Below are 23,302 nucleotides of genomic sequence, written 5' to 3'. Positions count from 1 at the left end.
TTACAAATAGAAATTGCAAATAAATAAAATTACAAAATAAAACTAAAGAAAACAGTTTCTAAATCTTATCAGTGATTACTACTATTGTTAATGCTTTCCAAACCAATATTAAAAAGAACAAGACTTTTAGATCGATCGAGATTTATGATGGTGTTACTAACCGTTAAAAAGCGGTATGGCGTAAATTTCTAGTATTTGTTTAATTTTTTATCAGTTATTTGCAATTATTGAGAAAAAATTTGGAAATTTACTGCTTAAAAAATACCATCTGGACGAACATTTTTTTATCGATGTGATAATTTGAACATTCTGATGAAATCGTGTGGGCATAAAAAAAAATACATATCATGGTAAAATCAATATGTTTCTCGTTTCGTTCTGAATCCACATTTATAACAATAATGAATTCAATTGAAGTATAGATTATTTGTCTGACAACATTATGTATACTATAGGAAGATATACGTTTGAGAATTTAATCATTGATTATTCTTAACATTCTTAGAATCTTTATTGGTTATAAAAACAAGTTTTCTAGTTAATAATCACATGATAAAATATTTCGTCGAGTATTTGAACGTTATGATTTTCACTTTTTATTTTTTTTATTACTAGACTCCCAAGAGCCTGTTTTTTCCTTTTTGTACTACGATTATCTATCTTCTCAAACATAAGTTTCGACGTGATTTCGATTCAAGTCTACTAAGTATACTATAATTTGGATTTATTCTTCACCTGAATATTGTTATCGAGTTTTATAGGTACTTCTTAATAGTGAGCCCACCCGATAATCGGTCAATCGAAAATCAAGTCCTTAGATATACCTTCAACAAACCAATTTGTGCAAAAGCGTTATATTTGTAATAATTTTTGTGGTATATTTTTATTGCACCTGAACCTTAATATTCTTTACGTAAACCTGCATTGACTAGGTCTCGGCGATTTGTCTGTAAATAATGTTTTACAATGTGTAATCCGTTATCTTTAAAAGCATAAAAATTATAATTTTTATAAATATCCACGCCCAGGTACGAATGAGTTTCAGAAAAAACGTTTCCGCTAACTGTCGTAGACCTTTTATTTAGATTACACACAAGTAATAAAAATTATTGATATAAATTAGTGTATATTTATATGATTCGATGGTAGAATTGGGGTCCCAAAAGAAATGGACGGAACGAATTTACGGTTATGATTATTAATTTCATAAAAAAAATATTGTTATTATGTTGTAATTTGATACACATATAGATAGTATATAAAAATGCAAAATTTATGGTAGACATATAATTTTTGATGACTATGTATTTCCATATATATGTAGTACATACTCGTATTTTTGTCAGGAACCCGTCAGACCTCTTCTCCCTCGACGATTGTATGCGACTCTATATATATATATATATATATATATGCTTATTATTAAACGGCTAGTCGGCTTTGAGGTGTAGATTCTCAGTGTGCTCCACTAATTATTACCCATACATATATTATCACGTGCGATCTTTCTTCCCCGGTTATATTTATCAATTACAATGAATTGTATCATGGTGATTGCGCGGAAGAAAATTACTAAACGTGCATATAAGGAAAGTTTGAAAAGCAATAATTGTAATTTAATGTGTACAAAAAATATCGTTCTAAACATTTTTGAGAACTGTCGTTAAAGCTATCGAACTAACTGATAATTACGGTTAGCACGAGGGATGTGTGCGTATTTACGACATGTAAATATTTAGACATGTAACCGTGGTGTTCGTGAATTAAGCTAATTTTGCAGCACGTTGTTTATGAATCATTATTTTAGATAAAATATTTAACAATTAGATTTGAATATAAGTATAGAAAAAATTACAAAACAGTTACAGGTAGCCGACCGAAAAAATAGTTATTTGATAATAAAATCAAATTGTCGGGATTAATATTTTTTACAAAAAGCTCAAATAAATAAGACTAATTTCTACTATTTTTTTAGTAAATAAATAATCGGACCACTGTCTAAACTATATAAAATAATAACTTGTTTTAGCAATAATAAATATAGTATGTAATACAGTATAAATATTTTTCAAAGAAAAACAAAACTACTATTTGTACATGAATCGTTTTGGATATATTCAATATATACATATACAATGTAATATATACAATGTATACTTATATACATAAGTACTACAAATTAATCCCCTATTATATTGTTATTATTATTATTACGTAAACCAAGTACCTATTGTACCTTATTTCCAATCATTTTTTGGTTTAGCTACAGTCTGATAACTTCATTTTTTCCATTTACTATAGATCATGGGGTACTTTCGAAAAAATCAGCTAATATTTGCAGAGGTAATTTTGTCTAATACAATTGTAGGTACTAGTATGATATAAATATAATAATTCGAAGAGAGAGAGAGAGAGAGAGAGAAAGAGAGAAAGAGAGAAGAAACAATTCCATGTCCGTTTGATTTTTTGAATATGGAAAAATATGCAATAAGAAAACCAACGAATGAATAAAAATGAAAATAAATTAAATGCAACGTTTTATTAAATTTATTATTGGAATAAAAATAGTGATTTGCATATCCGTTTTCGTACCTGCTACGATAGTCGTCGTAATCTTATGGCGTACATATTATATATTTATACGTCAAGTTTTATACATAATACACTCTCGAAACCGCTTCGGTGCCTTAATGTGACAGAGTCATGGTAGAGGGGTGTCATTACACGCGCGTTGCACATTAACTGCGCTGAGAATAGTTCATGAACGCCGATCGGGTCTATTTGCAAATTTTACCCATACATAATAAGCTAGTAATAATTTAAAATATATATATATGTATATATTTTCTACATTATCGTAAATATTAATAACACGTGTAACATTTGCTGTACGAATGTTCAAATGGAATTGTTTGTTTATGTTAATTAAATAATATTATGTACGATTTAATGTACATAAAACTCTAACACGGGTAATAATAAACTGTATAAAAGTGTTTATACAGCAGTGTTAATATAATTTTGGACACATATAAAATCAATTACAGTTTGAAATAGATTTAAAAATCGTTCTGCTCTCATAATGAATTTATATTTTCTATAATCTCTATTATTTACATGTTCAGATTATATCAACCAAAAAAATGCTATAATATCACATCGAAAATTATTTACGTTATCCGTATTGGTTTTAGATATATTTTTGTTTTCTGTACAACAGTCACACCAAGATTTCGGTCGGTTCTAACATTTACCCGTTGTCGATGGTTTGAATTTTACAAGTTTAACGAAAGGTATCACAGAAAAAACCGCATTAGCTTTCACAATCTTTATATATATATATATATGTGGTAGTTTTACGCGGGCGAAATGTAAACATGATACGCATGAACGGAGATCACGTGGCGGAAAAACAGTGCTGATTTCCGGTTTTTTTTTTTTTGTTTTTGTTTTGTTTTCGGTACCTAGTGGGCACACGTCCAGGCAGAGTCCAGTTCACGGTCCTAATACTTTCACTATAATCAAACACCATCGTCTGACGTCACAGGGGTGGTAACACGTATTTCGCATAATCGGTATGTGTGTGTGTGTGTGTGTGTGTGTATGCGTACACAAGGAATATTTTAGGAGTTCAAACGCCTCCTAAAATTCAGGAAAATTATTAAATATATTTTTATAGAGTTAAAAAGTATAAGTAATTTATAGATTATACAAGTATGAAAATGTACAATTTAAAATCCCTCAAAATATTTTTTACGCCTGGTGTATGAGTGTGTAATATTATATTCACCGAAGACCGTGTTTTGGTTAATTAATGTATATTACAAACTCACAAGTATGATATTTACGTAGTATCATTGTTTTATAACGGAACCGTACCATGGAAAAATATTCACGTCATAGAACACGCACATTCCCGTCGGAATAACAATATGTATATGTTTAATAGACGTAAAAATAGTTGAAACTAAGTTATATTTAAATCAGATGAAATCTAAAATAGTATATCTTCAAGAAGAACAGATCTAATTTTATAAGAAATGTGTTGGATATTATAAAAAAAAGGAAAAATGTTTCGGTGGTTGTTTTTCTCTCAAATTCACCCCAAATCGATTAAACCTATATCTTATTTGCATTTTCAGATATATATTGTTATCCGATATTTCAGAAATGGACAATATTGTTAATATTACTTTTCAAAAGTATTTCAAATAGGAATTTAAATACTTCAATTAAAAAGTATTAAAATATTTATTTAAATACTTTGGCTAATAAGTATTTTTCAAATTGTCTTTTGATGAAGTATGCGTATTTCTGAGTTTTAAGACATAAATTAAATATTACTATTTTTCATTTTCTAAACACACCTTGATAATATTTCAAAAATGAAGACTCTCAATTAACTGTAATACGTTTATTAAATACTAAACATTTTTACTACCATTTATTATACACTTGTGAAATAAAACTACAATATGCACCAGAATTTAGTGCAAAATAATATTCATTCAAAATTGGTATTTAAATAAAATAATTTATCATTGTTATCAAATATATGCTAATTAAAAAACTATAATACACATTTATCCTACTGACCAACACAAAACCTTAATACTTACTAAATTATACTTTGATATACGCAACACAAGAATCATGTTCGAGATACAAAGTTAATTTATATAGACACATTTATTTGTTTAAAACTTAGACTTTGTTCAAATTATTTATACTTGAATAAATTGGATAATAATTAATTTCAGTTTAATCCAATAATTTAAGCACATCCTGTAGTTGTTTAATTAATTAATAAATAATGACCTACCCGACGCATATACAATCTTCGTTAATATTATTTCTTTTACTATGCGTACATTAATATACCTAATTCGAATATAATATTGCGGGCTTACAATTGATAAGCAATAAGTATTATTATAGCTTCATCGTGTATGTAGGGGTATGAAGAGCACGAAAGTAGATCAGATTTACAGTATTGTCTACTGAAAATGATGCAGTGGTTAACCTTTTTATGTTTAAAAAACGGGAAGGGAAACAAATTGGCCATGGGTTACGATGAGCCGGGGAAAAGGATTTCTCAAGTCATTATTTAAGATAAAGGAAAACGCCTGGAAAAACAAAAGTGAAGCACGGTGAGCGTATTGTTCTTGCAGATTTGTTGTTTCCTGTAATCCCTGTCCCATTCCCAATGACTTATTATATTCACCAGCAACTCTCCTGATTTTTATATATATATACATTTAAATATAGATAACCATCTTCTTCCGGGCGTATTTGTTGTTGCGCTCGTCGAAATTGCATTTTAATTATATATTAGTGCGCAAAATCGCCATTCTTTTGTACGCCTTTTAGCTGTTATTTAACGACTTTTATTTTTATTAAAAAAAAAAAAAAAAAAAAAAAAAAGAAAGAAAGAACTTTTACCCTTCTTTACAAAATACCCCACCGGGTGATGGTATGTGCTGGGGTCGGTGATTTTTTTTTTTTTTTAATATATATATAACCACTACAGTTTTTTTCTCCGCCATCCACTTTTCACGCAATTAACTTAACAGTCGAAAGACTGGTGCTTTACTTTTCTCGAACATCTTCTCCGCCGCGCACGCATGTAATTTATCGCTATCCTTGTAAAACTCGAAGCAGTGTTAAAAGAAAAAAATAAACAAAAAACAAAAAAAAAACAAAACAGAAATGCTTCAAAGAAGCAGAACATAAATAAAATGCATTATTTCACGAGATATCTGTTTTCGATGCGAATTCTCAGATGCCCGTTACGTATAATTAGAGCAATTTAACCGCATAAATTTTATTATACATTATATACGAGTATGTATATAAAGAGAGAGAAAGATAGCGAGAATAATATTTTGTCCAAAAAAACACAAAATTAATTTCGTTCAACACTATTATTGAAATTTGACATTTTGTTGTATTTGTACATTTCAAATAAATTTACAATAAAATATATTTATTTAATATTATAAATATATCTAATACACTGAACCAAAAATATCGTAATTCATAATATACTTGCATTTATATTTGATATCATGTAATAAACAAGTTTTGAGTTCTGATCAATACTTAACGGTTTCAAATAATTTCCTAATTAAACCAATCAGATGATTCGTTAAATCGATTTTTCATTCAATTATTATTTGCGCCTGAGTCCAAATTGATTCGGCTAGTGACTTGTTTTATTTTGCAAAATTACTACTTTTATTGGAATAACAGAAAAATAAATTGCACTTAAAACCGTTTTCAATGTTATTTAGAATACTGTTGTGATAAAAACCTGTTCGGTTTGTACAATTTCTAAGTAATATACTATGAATACTGTTTGCAAGTTGCATAGAATGACCTTCAATAAAGTTAAAATGCAATATTTATACATATTTTATATGCACTTATAGATACTAAATTAGTATAGTGTCTTCACTGTACTATATCGACCACGTCTTCAGCGAATTTTGTACGCCGTGAACCCAAATTTTTAACTTGCATAGATACACACATAAATCATGAATACATTTTCCGTATTATTATTAAATTAATCTTCTACGTTACAATAAATGCTGTAATTGTAGCGCATTTAGAATAAATGTTAATAAAACCTGATATGTTTTAATAATATATAACGTATAGCATCCGAGCCTTATTATTCGTAAAAATATTTTAAAAACTAGTTTTCATATGATAATTCACATTTACTTAAATATTTAGCAGTACATTTAAAATATTCTTATTCATTTTATCCATATGCTATTTTTCTTAAATAAATATATCTATATGTATAATATATACGAGTACCTACTTGTACAATGTATGTGACCGATATCGTATATACTGTATAGTGTGTGTATATATATAAAGTGGTTAGTAAATACGAATACATTTTTACAAATAACATCATCAATGACGAAGAAAAAACACAATTATAGCTAATAATTATGGTTATTTATATAATTATAGTGTTTCTATTTAAATTTGTCTAACCCTTCTACTTAATTATCGGTGTAATTTTTTTGTGAAAACGCAGATACGCTTTTAGCAGCGAAAACCTTTGTTCGCGCCATTATATTATATATGCACACACACACACACACACGCGCGCGCGCGCACACATACATACGCTCACATACACATAACACATCCATATAAATATTTTTTCATACACGATTTTCGAACGAATATAGAAACAGTTATGTTATTTGCGCGCACATACAGGCGATTATATCTCACGACGAACAGAACCCGGATATCAACGACATTGCATATTTATTTAGAATGATCAGAGATATACCCATACTGGGTGCATATGAATCAATTTCTATACCGTCACGAATAATGTATATATAATGTGTAATTATTTCATTTTTACTGACTTGTGACATTTTGTGCATATTTATGCACTTTGAACGGTTAGGTTAGATTATTGGACGCATACGTAATACAATAATAATTAATAGTAATAGTATAAAAACAATATAATATAGACCAGCGTTTCTAAACATTTTTTCATTCATGTATCTCTTGACCTCTCACCATTATTTCTCGTACACCAAATATCAATTTGGAATATAAATAATGGAAAATAATATTAATTTTAAAGGAAAATTTGGAAATATTTATTTATTTTAATTAGCTTACGCCATACAATGTGTATAAAAATAATAATATCAACTTCACAATTTTATTTAATGTGAACCTTGAGCTTGTTTGCTTGAACTTAATTTTGAAAAATCTGATTCAACATATGAGTAATAAATCCATAAGTCTGAACTTACAGGCAGTTTATTATGATACTTATTTTTTATGAACGTGTACGTAGAAAAGGCCTTTTTCATCAACACAGTGTTTGTGAATGTTAGCAGAACATTAAATGCTTTGCATGGTAGCTCAGGACATTCTTCTTTCGCGTCAACCCAAAACGCGATAGTAGATTTCTTTTCGAATGCTGCCTCAATTAAAGAATCCGTTTTCAGTTCTATTAGTTTTTCTTTTTCTTGTACTGATAAAGCTGCAATTTTAAAATAGTTTTCACGAAAAGGGGATGCGATCCAGTGGTCTTCTTTTCCACATTTAGGAAAGTATTTTTCAAAAGCTGCTATGAATCCATTCAATTGTTGAATAACTTGTTTTTAGATGACTTGTGATAGGATCATAACAGTATCACAGAGGAAATGGTGTAGTGTTTCAAAAATGTCTGGTTGATTATTCTCAATATATGATTTCCAAAACTTTAACTTTTTAACAAAATATTTTATTTTGTCAGTAACTTGAAATTTTGTCAGTGCACTGTTTTTCAGGGTCAAATTTAAAGTGTTTAATTTCAAAAAATCATCGGCCAAGTATGCAAGTTTTTGAAGCCAATCGTAGTTGTTAAATTTGAATGAAAATTGAAAAGGATGATCTTTGAAGAACATTGAACTTCATGCCTAAATTTAAATAAATGCGTGAGAACCTTACTTCGTGATAACCATCGAACCTCAGTACGAAAAAGGAAGGTTTAATGAAAACTTTCAATGTCTTCACACAATGATGAAAATATTCTGGAGTTTGTGTGGTGAGACTTGATGAAGTTGACCACTTTACAAGAATCATTCAGAACGTTCTTCAAATATACTGGAAGAGGTTTGCAAAAGCTTATCGATGGACATAATAAACAACAGAAAATTTTCGGTGCTGGAGAAGGGGGTTCGATTTTATATTATTATTATCAAAATCACCAACACGATTCGTTTGAAACCCACATGAACCCGGGAAATTAATATATATTTTATCTAATAGCCGCAATTTCGATACTAAATTTTTATTCGTTGCGTTTTATACTTACGCTATGATTTGAAATCTAACATCGATTAGTACAGGAAAAGTAGCGTTAATTAATTTATTTACTATGCGCGTCCCGATAGATATAATACTTATACATGCAGTGTTATTACACGTGTAACTACTTTATTACATTCCAAGCTGACCTTAAGCCAATATTGACGGTGGCGCCAATAAACCGTGGTAGGTAGGTACATACCATTGCGTTACTGTGTAATACATTAACGAAGAATACGCGTGTATATGTACTCTAAGTGGACTCATACTTAGATATACATACATATGAATGCGTATGAATATTCAAAAACATAATATATTTCATATATTTACTTGTGGTTCGAGTAAGTCTAAACATATTGTATTGACGAAACAATAATATTTATACGATGCGTCTCTGTAATGTATTAGTGTATATTGTACTGTAAAATTAGGCATTTTTATTTAATTGGAAGTAATGATCAAAAACCTGATTGTAAAGCACATCGAATAAATATCAACTTTTTTTTTTACACCGTTTATTATATTATTGACATAAATTATTTTTACTGTCGTACATACTTTATAATATGACATTAACAATACATAGATTTAATAAATGACTGAAGATATATTATCTGTTGTTGGTATATATTATACAATTTATAATTCCATAATATATTATTCTGTTGTACCGTAGCTAGGATTTAAATTAATGACCTTGGTTAAGAGTATTTTTTTAATCCTGTATCTTAATTAATCACATAAATAGTGTATGCACGTTTGATAAAATACATATTATTCGACTTAACTGATGGTGACATTTAAATGTGTTTGTAATTTTGTACGTCAGGGCTTATACATTTTAGTATTACACAATATAGTACCGAAAGACCTAAAATTATCTGAGACATAATTTAATTCCACCGACGAGAGTTCCTTAAACTTTCTTGTAATGTGGCCCTCTTAATTTATTATAAAATTGTTATTGCCTTCCTCGATCAAATGTGTTGACATTTTTTTCTATCAAAATATTACAGAATTGTTATTCTTAACAATATACTTGTATAACTATAACTACTAAATAATTACAAACATCAATATTTCATGAATCTTCCATGAAATAAAAACGGCCCACGGTTTGAGAAAAACTGCCTTATACCATTTTTAACTAAATTTGTTATTTTTTTTTAATTATTATTATTACATTGTATCATAGTTCGAGGTGGTAAATAGTATTTAGTCAAACAAATTAAATAAAAATACCTATACAATTTAGGAGTTTAGATACATCACAATAGAATGACTTCGTCTTTTGTCCCATACTGTATATGCTTCATAGTGCAAAATTTTATATTATAATGCATATTTAAACGCCATTTCGATCATATGAATTCCTAATATTTTTAATGAAGGAAATTAATGATAAAAAGTGATTTTAAACCGTGCAACGAAAACTTTGGTGGTTATAGTAGTATATATATATATTTTTAGGGTTTTGTGCGTATGTATGAGTTTTTTTGGCATACTTGGCATTTTCACACACTAACCCCAGTGCACACGCATACACGATCGATGTTAAATTTGTTAGATCGCAGTGGTATATTATGTTATCGGCGTAAATCAAGTGCATTGGTGCTCACAACACACATATAATAAAGGCACGTGTGCGTATCATTTATACATATATATATATATATATATATATAGAGAGAGAAAGATAATGTGAATTTAGTATAGTTGAGGGTTTTAGTATGGCCCCACGGCGCTTTTTACTTAACCGCTGGCACCACTGGGAAAAGCCAAAAATCACATCGGTCAGACCTCTCTCACACCGTACCCTCTCTACCACCTAGATATATATATATATGTAAGGAGAGCTATAAATCGTATGTACGTATGTATACACGTACCTACCTTTATACATACGTACCGACAACGGGCCGAACAAGATGAATGTGTCGGTAGTAGTGGGTTGTATGTGTCCGTATTTTTCGGTCGTTTAAGGTCCGCGTCCTGTGCCCAGAATTGATCTCTCGCGGGACTAATATCGGATAGACGATTCGGGGGGAAAAGTGAAAAATCGCTGGGCGTCGCTAAAAATAAATGCCATCAATAAAATACATTCGTGCTTAGGTGTATCTCCAATATATATATATATATATGTATATAATAACTAAACATGATATTATATTAATCATTATACACGTGTGTGAAGTTTTGTTTGGTAAAAAATAACGTTTTCGTTATTGTGGCCGATGATAAAATACGACATGTACATATATAGCGCACAGATTTACCGATATCGACTGCCAACGCGACTTTTACTTCTTCGACGCGGACACCATGGACGCGTATTTTTATAACGAACATTATGTTTGCGTAAATGTGTATGGTAATAGAGAATATGACACGTTTGGCATATATGGTATAACTATACTGCTGAAAAGATTTGCTCAGACCGTGGCATGAAATCTGGTAGAGTGGGAAGTAGTGAGTGTAACAGCTACAGGACGTTACGGGAAGAAGTTTTGTGTGTATGCCTGTGAAAGAGAGAGAAAGAAAGAAGGAGAGTGAGTGAGAAAGAATCAACGACGATCGGTCCAAGGACGCGTTTTATACGTGATTCGAGTGTAGAAAACAAAAAAATAAAATACACGCGCTGGGAGAGGCGTCAACGCGATGCGTGTAATGCTTACGGGTCTGAAAGAATAAATACGACCGATAAGGTATAATAATGATAAGACGACACATTAACTAGTACCAGCGACGACCTCATATTATATTGTACCCGAGTTGTGTCGAATGCGTTACGTTTTGTACATACGATGTTTATACTGATTTTATACCAGACGTAGTTGAGGTACCTAACGCCAGTCGTCCGTTTGTGCGCTAATCACTCGTTTGAAAATGTCCTGCGAGAAATGTATACTATTGTAGTTTTTTATACCCCATGTATATGGTCCATAGGTATATCAATACACATTACACACTTACTACGCTATATAATAATAATAATAATTTGGTTTTGTTGGCACTAAGTGGTCGTTTCAATCGTCTGTATTCACTTGTGCTTTCGATGAAAACCGGTCATCATCTGTTAAATATGTTCCCAAACCCGACTCACTGCAGTAGTCCGTGTATATACGTATATGTTTAGTAGCAGGACTGTTATGCATATAATTGCAGCTAGAAAATCAAAAATGCATTGCTGCATTAAAAATAATAAAACACTTACAATTTTGCGTGAAATTTAATATAGCTAAATTAATTTTTTATCTCAAAACATTCGGCTTTATACATTTAAATATCACCAGCGTTTATTTGATATATATGCGTATACAATTTAATTAAAAGTATTGCTTACTCTATATGTCTGGATTCGAATCCATGAAGTAGTGTTACATTTCATTTCATTGAACACCTCATTCCACAAATAATCATCATGTGCTTTTAAGTCTCTCTCGCATTTGATCATTGTGTTTCGAGAGTACACAGATTGAATAAACGTTCAATATATATGTAAATCAAAAAGAGATTTGTATCTTAACAATTTTAAACGATTTTATTGCAATTTCCTGTACAATAATATACAGCCAAACGTGTATATTGTGATATATTTCATTATATAATATATTCTTCCAGCTTTACAAATATACAGTTACATTCAAATAAGCTATGTGTAATTTACATTTTAACTTTGATACATACACTCATAGTCAAATATCGAACATACCGTAAGTGTAATATTATAAAGAATTTTCAAAAATGTATGTTAGAATAATCATTTACTCATGATTAGTGTTGGCCAACGATATAATTTTAATCATCGATATCGCTTTTATTTATTCGAAAAATATCCGATCGATATAGATTTAAATTTATTTATAATTTAATTTATTGGACGCATATTAAAAGTATAGAATACATATTATATTATTATATTATGAGTGTAAATTAATTATCAATTATGAATTATTTTGTATTAACTAAAAAGTATCCAATGTATTTAATTTCTTCTTCAAGCAGTTTTTCTTTCAATGTTCCAAAACTTGGGCTTAATTAAATTGTTTGGTGTGGTGAGCTATTTTTTTTGAAACGTATCGCTTCGTATCATATTTTAGTATTTATTTTCTAGATATAATTTAATTTTATACTGTTTACTCAGTTTAGTGTTTAATTGTCCATATAATCCCAATCCCCGATTAATTGGCCCGATATCACGATTTTTTTGAAATTTTTTTTAGATATCGATATCAAAATTATAAGAAATGTACTCACGATATCGATATTGTTGGCCAACACTACTCATGACAATATTTTTTTGCAACCCAGTCGATATCATGCAGATCAACTGCCGTATAGAATTTTGTCGCAATAACTTCGTTGATCCCTTCTATGTGTATACGATGTCTTGGCCAAAACCTGCAAACAAAAAGAAGTAGTATGCATTTCAAAAGTTAACATATTTGTTTTGTTTTCATATTCGTTAGCATGCGTATAATAATAATAATATATTCGTATTGCTCTTCCATCGGCTCGACCCGGTACATATAAATAATGTTGACAACGCATATAATTTAATAATGTATATTATACAGTGTCGGTCGTCCGTTTGAATAAACACGAAAACAAAACAATTTTATACACCCGATCCGAGTGATAATAATTCGAAATATTGTTAAGTCGTGTGAGTGCAACTCGGTACATACTACACGGACGTGAGCTCACAAGTCCATCATACGCACACACGTAGTGTCCGAATTGAATTCGTAATCGAGTGTGGCGTGTAAGTACACCTATACTCGTATATATATTTTTTCTCTCTATTCGTCTTTTTTTGTCGTCTGTCGTTGCCTTCTTTATGGTAATAATAATATTACGCGTCATCGTAACGCGCGCGCGCGCCGCGTGAATAATAAACACGTGCCGGATCAGCTTTCTTTTGTGTTCGTTTATGTATACGGTGGCGGCAAAACGTTTCGTCTCGGAGTGTTCACTGTGCCGGACATTAGATTGTATGTGCAGTCTCGTATTAGGACGAATCTCGGAAGAATCGATCCTTTTTTCAACGAAACAATCAAATCCTGTGTCGTGTCTACGGTGACCTAAACAAACAATAACCTACGCGTGGTGTATATTTGTTTTTTTTTTATTATTATTATTTCGTCGGACGGAATAATAAAGGAGTTGCAAAGAACTTTCCGACTTAACCACTGCGGGGTCACTGCGTACAGCAAACCGTTCGTTAAAATGCAATTTGACATTTTCCCATCCCCGCCACCGCCACTGCCAATGATGACAATGATGACATTTACAGTATTGCGTTACGTGCTCATTAATTACACAGATTAAATCCGACCAAAAAGGTTAATTTAAATATCAAAACGTGCCCGAGTCTACCCGAGTTGAATTTCTCCCTCACCCTCATGGTAATTTAATCGTGACCGCATATTGTAGTGGCTTTATAAATGTCCGTGTAACGATAGTAGTTGATGTCGGAAATCCGTCGAAACACGCAACAATGTCGTCGTATACTTCAGTTGGTTTTTTTATTTTATCTCCAGTTTCGGAAGCCATAAACTTTCGGGGATTTTTTTAATACTATGTACTATATCGGTGGCTGTAATATACGTGTTCGCGGGATTGTAAAGGGATGATTGTTTTTATTTTCACCCCCAAACGGCGGTGGGAAGAGCGCACGACTTAACAAACGGCATCCCTAATTTGTTATATCCGTCAAAAGACCGTTCCCGAGGGTTACTGTTACTAATACATATACCTGACAGCAATTTGGCCTAATAGCCAGATAATATAAAGGGGTGTGCGGGTTTTCTTCCCTCTTCGATCGTGGCAAAATCACTCGTGAAATCAGTTCCTGACGGGCGATTTATAATTCCACTACTGTGTTATCTTTATTCCCACGCGTTTATATTATATTTTACGATACAAGTTGTTTATAATGAATAACTATTTATATATAATTCAGGTGTAATCACAATATTCGTATATTTGACACATTATTTTTATAAGTAATTCTGGATTACGTTTTGATAATTTCGGTGGTTTGAAACTATTTGCCATGGTTTTACAATATATTATTATACAATCACATTGAACAAATGATTGCAAACATTTCGATTCAGTCTTTCAAGGTTATCGATAATATTATGTCACGAAATTCAATATTTTCTTGTGCATATTGTAGTGTCATTTGCATATTAATCGTTGCATTTACGTGCGTGTGAAAACTATAGTACGTCCTCCCTGAGAGTATGTTATAATAACAACAATAATTATTTCATCGTCTTCACCGTTTATCGTTATTATTATTGCTATCATTATTATATTATTATTATTATATAGTGAAAATTAAGTTCCACTAATGACGCGAACAATTAAGTAGGTATACTTAAGTTTTACTTTTATTTTTAGTCTTGAACGTTTGTTTGGCTAGACATTGCAGCAACCCTAATAAAATCCTCATGAGCACGCGTCGCCGCCACAGTTGATGTGGGTTTTATCTGTTTTAAGGGTTGTTGGGAGGACAAGGGTTGTTGTTAATTAAACTCTTATGCACGCCTCGTGCCGTTATAACGAGATGTGTTGTGTACAACGTGGTATATACGGTACATATAAAGATACCCGTGGGCGCGATATTATTGTCACGCATCACCGTGTGTGGACATATTTTAATAATGTATTATATAAATGTTAATATATATATATGTATATACTTTCTGGTGGTGATGTATTTGCATATAGTATACATGTACACAGGTACGCGCGTATAACAACTCGGACAATATAATAACAATATATACTGCGCGAGATGACGACGCGCGTATAATGTATAAAACTCTTTCCCAAGATCTTATCGACGAAATAATATAAACCTATATAATTGACTAGCACTCGGCAGTGTGTGTGTAACATATATTCGAATTTGACTTTGCCGCCTAATTGTAAGTGAAAAATATTAACATAATCAAACGAGTTTCACGTCGTTTGGAAGAAACGTTAGATTTCGAAATGTGATTCAAATCCATTATTACGTCATTGCGTCGTAAATGCAACGCGTGTTTTTTCGTATCACAATGCCCCGTTTGGAATCGTTCGATGATCATCGGTGTGTCGGTCTTTATTATTTCTCTATCAAAATGTACGTATTAAATACGTACACGGTGAAATATTACTCGCTTAAATAGATGGTTTTTTTCTCTTCATTACTTACCTACTCTACATGCTAAAATATTTGTACGTTTAATAATTATACAAAATGTTTAATAATTCTAGGCCGATACGTTTGCGCATATACTCATTAAAACAAACATAATGAGCGTCTACAGAGACGGTGTAATAATAATAATCATAATATAAACTGCTGCCTACACCCGCTCATACAGTACGTGGTGTATAACATAGATATGATTATTACATGTTCTATAAAACAGTGTACTTACTCTGAATTTGAAATTTCGTCCCAGACGATTCGTAAACGTATATAATATTATTATTATCATACGTGTTTGGTATTTAATATTAATCTGCTGCTGCTCGTACGTTTCGGTTCATGTTTGTGGGGAAAAACAAGTGCGCAATGATACAAAAATATAAAAACACTTAATATTCTTGGACGCGCGTTAGATTATTTTAGAATAAAAAAAATGGTAATGATATCATGTACAGTACGGGCAGTTTTACAAGAGGACGAACATCTATATTATAATAATTTAAATTATTAATCGCATGCGCGTAATGTTTTATGCGTGTATCGCGAATGTATTTGGAAAATTATTTTAACTTAATACATATTATAATACACGGGAGCTACTGAATATTTATTTACTTTCTCTAGGCGAGAAAGACTCTCTGAAAAACAGAGCACGATTTATGGATGTATTCCGAAAAACTGTGTGTGTATTATTGTATACTTTATTATTTACCCATTGAACCAGAGACGATATACTAATACTGTTAAAAACAGTAGTATATTATGTATCTAGGTATTGTAATGAAATATACGTATATTTATTGTATTTTTCGCTATCAATTTTATGTTTTTATAGCTATTGCATATCGATTACACACGTGCGCGTATACACTCGCACACATACTCACACGTAATATATTAAGGTTATTTTAGTTTTTTAGTTTTTTTTTTTTTACCACAAAGAAGCTTAATGTTCTGAAAACTTATCGTCGGTCTCCCTCGTATTTGTATATATATATACATCGTATTGATAATGCGTACTGACGGCTGCGGCGTATATCTATACAATTTAATGGATTTCCGTGATTTTTGCATTGTTGCAGAACGAAAAACCCGAGGTGAAACAGAAATGGGCGTCTCGGCTTTTAGGAAAGCTTCGGAAAGACATAACTCAAGAGTGCAGGGAAGATTTCGTGCTGAGTATAACCGGCAAAAAACCGGCCATGTGCGTTCTGTCCAATCCCGACCAGAAGGGAAAAATGCGACGTATCGATTGTCTCCGGCAAGCTGATAAGGTTAGTATGCCGTGTACGGTGGACAAATGTTCACGTATATATATTTATAACAATAAAATAATATTTTTTATGAATGACGTATGGTTTTTTTTATCATGCAAATTTTCCACGACTTTGTGATATTCGCGCATTTAATCGGTTATTTATTTTTCGAGTATGAAACTATTTTATAACACTCATATGTGTGCACATATGAAATAAATAACTGATACTTATGTAATTTTAAGGAAAATATGTTTGAAAAACTGCATGATAATTGCTATAATAGTAATCCTAGAGTAATATTTCATCTTATATTACTATACTGTTATAGCAGTTCTCGTGATTCTTACCAATATTAAACTTACATAATGTATTAAATTTTAATTAACTTTCGAATTAGCAATAAGCAATATATTTGTTTTAAATCGGATTGATCGTAAATAGTACGAAGTAAATCATGGAACTTTTTTACGAATCCATTTTTAACACATTTAACTAACTTTTTAATGAAAACAACCTATTTTTTCCTTTTTTAATTAACTTGTTCGATTAATTTTTATTTGTGATTAACAGACATAATTAAATTTAAGCAATGAATAGGAGCATGAATCAACATATTTTTCGTATAATATTTAATAGAATAATATTATATTTATTTAATCTTCTATATATATTTTGTATATAATTTAACTTATAAAATTAAATAGCATAAATTTAGTAACCGAATTTCTTAATATTTTCAAAAAATACGTGATTCTCTTTATTTTGTTAAAATTACTGGTGTGCGTTTTCCTTATCAGTCTTAAAATTAAAAATGCATAAGATTTCTTAAACTTATGACCAGATTTAAATAATTTCCAATAGCAATAATCAACATTTTTATGTTATTGTTGAACATAAATTAACAGGTTTTCGGAGGATTGGCTGTTCATATTTTAAATTAATTTATATTATTGCTTCGAATTATATTAGTGGATTTAAAAGTATTTATGTTTAGATTAAGGTTATATTATAAAGGTATTGGAATTATATTACCATTTGATGTTCTTGTGTCGTTTTTGTAGTACCTACTGACTAGAGGTTAGGGTTATCGTTAGTATTAAATAAATTTATCGATTGTATAATTGAAACTGTTTATCCGTAAAGCTATTAAATTGTTTCCTTCGTTTAATATCCATAAAAATCAGTACGAACTGGAACTATTATAAATTTTGTGTTTATAATTTGAAATTTTTATAAACATTATTTTCTACTTGATGATAGAGTTAAATTAAAATTTGAAACAAAATTAAAAAAAAACATCTTATTGTTAGTCATATTTTATTCATGTATTTAAAAATAAAAAAGAACGGAATTTCTAGGCCAAGTGAGATTTTACAGTCAAATGCGGTGTAGGGGCGATTGATTGATATTGATGTATTGGTCTTTTAAATTTGAAACTTTTGTATCATTGCTCTCAAAAAAACAATTCTGAATAAAAGTGGTCGGTTAAATTAATTTATATTTCTAAAAAAGGTTGATATAGTTACAGAACTTCATTTTTTTAATATACGTTGAACTCTTAATGTTAAACTTTTTTGCCACTCAGTATTTTTTTTCTTTTTTGCTATAAAAAAAAAATCTTTGAAGGAAAATAAATTTAATATTCGAACGTTCGTATTTTATATTTTTTTTTATTAAGCTTAATTTTTTTTATCAATCAATAAAAGATATTTTTGAGGAAATTTTTATTAAATGTTGAAAATTGTTGTCAAACCAAAATTATTTTATTAATATAAAAATAATGACATTTTCAACTGTTTATAGAATGTATAGTATAAATAGCTCAATATTTAATTTTAAACTTATTTTAACTATAGAAAACGGTCATATAAGCTTTCAGTAAAAATTGTATTTATCTACAAATTTTTTTTTTTGAGTTATGATAAAAACAAAAATTTGATATTATCAGAAAACAAAATGTCGTAAATGTTGTAGTTTTTTAAAAATATACAACACTTTTTCACAATTAATAAGAAAATTATTAAGAAATTCGTAAAAGGACTCCCATAAATGTACCATACATACAGCATTTAGGAACAATACTTCTAGTCGAAATCACCTACACAGACATAAAAACAAACATTAATTTATTGTTGATTTTAAAAAAAAAAAAAAAAAATGAAAATAATTTTATATAAAGTCGTTATGTATAGGATATTATATCGATTACATTTCTTTGAATAATTGAAAAAATGTATAATTAGTTAATTTATTGAAATTATGTGCATAGAATAATTTTAAATAATTTTCCATAAGGTGCGGTGTCTAATGCACGACCAATCGTAGCTATTAGGTTTTGAATTTCGTCAGTAGTACGTCGATGTCTAGGGTGACGTACAATAAGTGACGTACCAACATGTTTAATAATGAGTGCGTTTTAAATATTAATAAATTACATCTTAATTTACTAGAAGATGAGTTGGAAGAGAATGAACTATTATTTTCATGTTTTATGCTTAAAAAAAAAGAAAGTAATTGATTCCTTATTTTTAAACCACGATGTTGAAGGATATTTAAAAATTCTAATAAATGGACATTTGTTCGAAAATTACGTCAAATTTCGAGTTTTTTCGTATTAGCCACGAACAATTAGATTTTTTGCTATCGTTAGTTGAATTAGAACTTACAAAATTACCAATAAAGGGAGTAAAATATTCCATTTTATCAGTGGAAAAATTGGCAATTACCTTGAGGCGTGTGTTTAAACTACTATTTGGTTTTTGAATTTGTCACACCTAAGTAGAATTTTTTAATAAAACGTTGGCTGTATTGAAAGAAATTAATACCAATATTTCTGAAAGACTCAAAAAACGTAAATTTAAAGGCAAAGCAGCAGAATTTAATTGTAAATGGAATTTTCCAAATTGACGGGAAACATAAACACATACGTAGTTAAAAAATTCTGGAAATTTTTTCATAATTATTAGGACTTCTTTTCCATTGTGTTATTAATAGGGTTCGAAAGTTGATGACCTTAAAATCATTAAAAAATGACCTAAAAAAAGATGCAAATATGACATAAAAATGACAAAGAATGTCCTTAAAAAAATGACCTAAATAATTACAAATATTTGTTTTAAATTGATAAAAATACATTTTTTTTTTAATATTTTATACTATTTTACTATAACATTCCATATAAATTTATCAAAACTTACAAATTACTCAAAATATGACATAAAAATGACAACAAATGTCCTTAAAATATGAAATAAAAAAATGACAAACATTTGTTTTATAAATTTATCAAAGCTTACAAATTACTCAAAAATCAAAATAATTGCATTGTATGATTAGTTCGCATTTGATGTTATCATAAGTAAATAAATGACGATTATGCGTTTATAAATATTTATATTTGGGAAAATTTCTCTCCACGTCCACCGAAGTGATTGGGAGACGCAGACAAGCACTAACCGACGTTTTAATTTTCACCATTTCGAAAATATTACAAAAAAATAATAAAATTTAGATATAATAGGTATTATTCACTATAACATGATAATGAAGCGACAAGATAATATCGGATACTAATCAAATATTAGGAAAAAATAATAAAATTTAGGTATAATACTATTCACTACAACATGACAACGACGAAATAAATGACAAATGTAATCGACGAAATATATTCGGAAAAGTCTTAAATTATTAGCATAATGGTCGATAAGAAACAATAAAAAATGAACTAGTACGAAATCATTAAAAATGACTAAAAATATGGAAAAATTACCTTAAAATGTCAAAAAATGACTTGAAAAGTAAAGAACATCAAAAATGCAAAAAAACGATAAATAAAAATTAGTTATTTGGATTCACATGCTAATGAAACACATTTGTGGCCAGGAAAGCATCTTCTAAAAAGTTTGAAAAAAAAAATGCGAAATGCATCATCATCCAAGCTCTAGTTATTAGTAATGGTCGATGCAAACTAAAAATGTATAGTAGTAGATATATGCTCTTATAGAAAAGAAGATTATAGTGGCATTTTCCTAAAATCAACTATGGGCAAACAAGTTTTGAACAAATCATTTGGTTTTCCGAAAAATTCTACATTACCTGAGTTTAGTATAGTCGTACTCCACGTAATCGTTGGTGATAAAGCGTTCAAGCTGTATAAGCATGAAGCATATGATGAAGCCCAATACAACGAAAGCTAGTAGAGACGATGTAACAAAAACCATTTTCAATTATAGACTAAGTTGAGCAAGAAGAGTCACTGAAAATGTTTTTGGTAATAATAATAGAGCCAAATTTTTAGAGTGTTGTATCAACCGATAAATTTAGATGCATCAACTTGTGAGAATTTAATTTAGATAGCGTGTTGCTTGCAAAATATGTTGAGAAATGGTTACATAGAAAAAAATAATCAACTATTTTACGATTACAAAGAAGGACAACCAACAACAACGAATAATAATCACAATATAATCACATGTGCATAGCTCTGGATATTTACGCACAAATTTAATAAAAAGTAAAATAATCAAATCAATAAAAGTAAAAAAAAAATAATCTTTTTGTGAAGAAAATACTATAGTCGAAATATTGACGCCAGCGACGGGTCGCGCTACACTGCTCCTGTTACGTTACTGTCGCAGATCACGACGATAAATTATCTGTCGCACGTTGCATTCCCGAGTAGGACACCAGTCAATGGGAAACGCAAATAAACGGTAGATCGCGACATTGGACACCATACCTTTAGCGTTAAAAACGTATAAAATCTAACTAAAATTATTTTTTTATACGTTAAAAACTGATGCGCTAATTGTTTTCATAACTATTGATAGTTTATGTTCTTTGTACTTTCGTTCTTAAATATTTTCGATGCAAGGAGATTTGTACTTTTAGACTAATGGTTTCGATTTAAATAATAAAACGTTCAAGTTACAATGTAACATATGTTAAAAAATTCAACAATTGAATGATATATATTTGTCATTCATACCATTATTTAGAATAGGTTTTCAAAAGTGATTGTTTATCAATTTGTAATTTTACAGATAAACATTACCGATATAAAAAAGATTTAATACCCGAAACTTGTAACACCTATACAGATTTACATGATTTTCATTTTGAAATACATAAAATAATTTAAAAAAAAAAAAATCCATATAGTGGTAACTGCAATACTTGCTGCTTTGCTGAGTGAAATGGAGGTTGCACGTTTCTCCAGAAGTGACCGTGGAGAGGTGGGGTGGACGCAATAAATCGACGCTTAGAATGTCGCTTCAGTAACGCCTATTGTATCACTTTACATTGACAGCAATTGTAAGCATCGCTGTAGCGGTGGAATTTAATGTCGAGCGTTTCGACGTTCACCGCCCTCTCATCGCGGTATCGCACAAATCTTTGCGACACATATTATTATTCGGTCGATGCTTTGTCTTACGATTCACTTCTTGAGAGAGAGATATCTGCAACCATATATACTCTCGAAATACGACGAAAAATTTAGAATACTTTGTCAAAGTGGACGAGTTGACCGGCCACCTTTTTTTTGAATTTCGACTTTAAATACTATAAACCATGAACATTTGACTCTGATCGAATTTAGATTTGTTTTTTTTTCTCATTTCTAAATACAAGTACTCATTATCTAATATAATTGTCGTTTGGACTGTCAACTATCTAATTTATAGACATGCACATTCCGATCGGGTCAGAAACGATCTGTGATTATTATATTATCGACATGATTCCCCAATATTTTCACACTCTTATGCGGCCTCGAGAACTGACACAAAACTCGCGTTAAATATCGGGTGATTTTCAAATTCCGACTAATAACTTAAGAAGTTATCTTAAATATGATAACTAAATTGTATGATTTCGTTAATAGAACCACAACATTTTTGTTTTACGCATTTCTTCCAATATTTATTTATTAATTTAGTAGATCATTTTTTAAGCTTAAACTTAAGCTTAAGCTTTAATG

General features: G+C 29.9%; 1 protein-coding gene across 6 annotated transcripts in view; it reads left to right on the top strand.

The window, feature by feature from the left end:
- The window catches only part of LOC112689049 (nuclear factor 1 X-type), a 124,123-nt gene that overhangs the window by 51,607 nt on the left and 49,214 nt on the right, over nucleotides 1-23,302 (top strand). For all 6 annotated transcript variants that reach the window (XM_025562546.1, XM_025562549.1, XM_025562547.1 and 3 more), the window contains exon 3: nucleotides 17,143-17,334. In XM_025562546.1, the coding sequence (XP_025418331.1) occupies nucleotides 17,143-17,334 (192 nt within the window). The remainder of the gene's footprint in view (nucleotides 1-17,142; nucleotides 17,335-23,302) is intronic.

The sequence above is a fragment of the Sipha flava genome, unplaced genomic scaffold (assembly GCF_003268045.1).
Source record: "Sipha flava isolate LNK unplaced genomic scaffold, YSA_version1 41_pilon_pilon, whole genome shotgun sequence".
Classification (NCBI taxonomy): Eukaryota; Metazoa; Arthropoda; class Insecta; order Hemiptera; family Aphididae; genus Sipha; species Sipha flava.
This window is presented reverse-complemented; position numbering and strand designations above follow the sequence as displayed.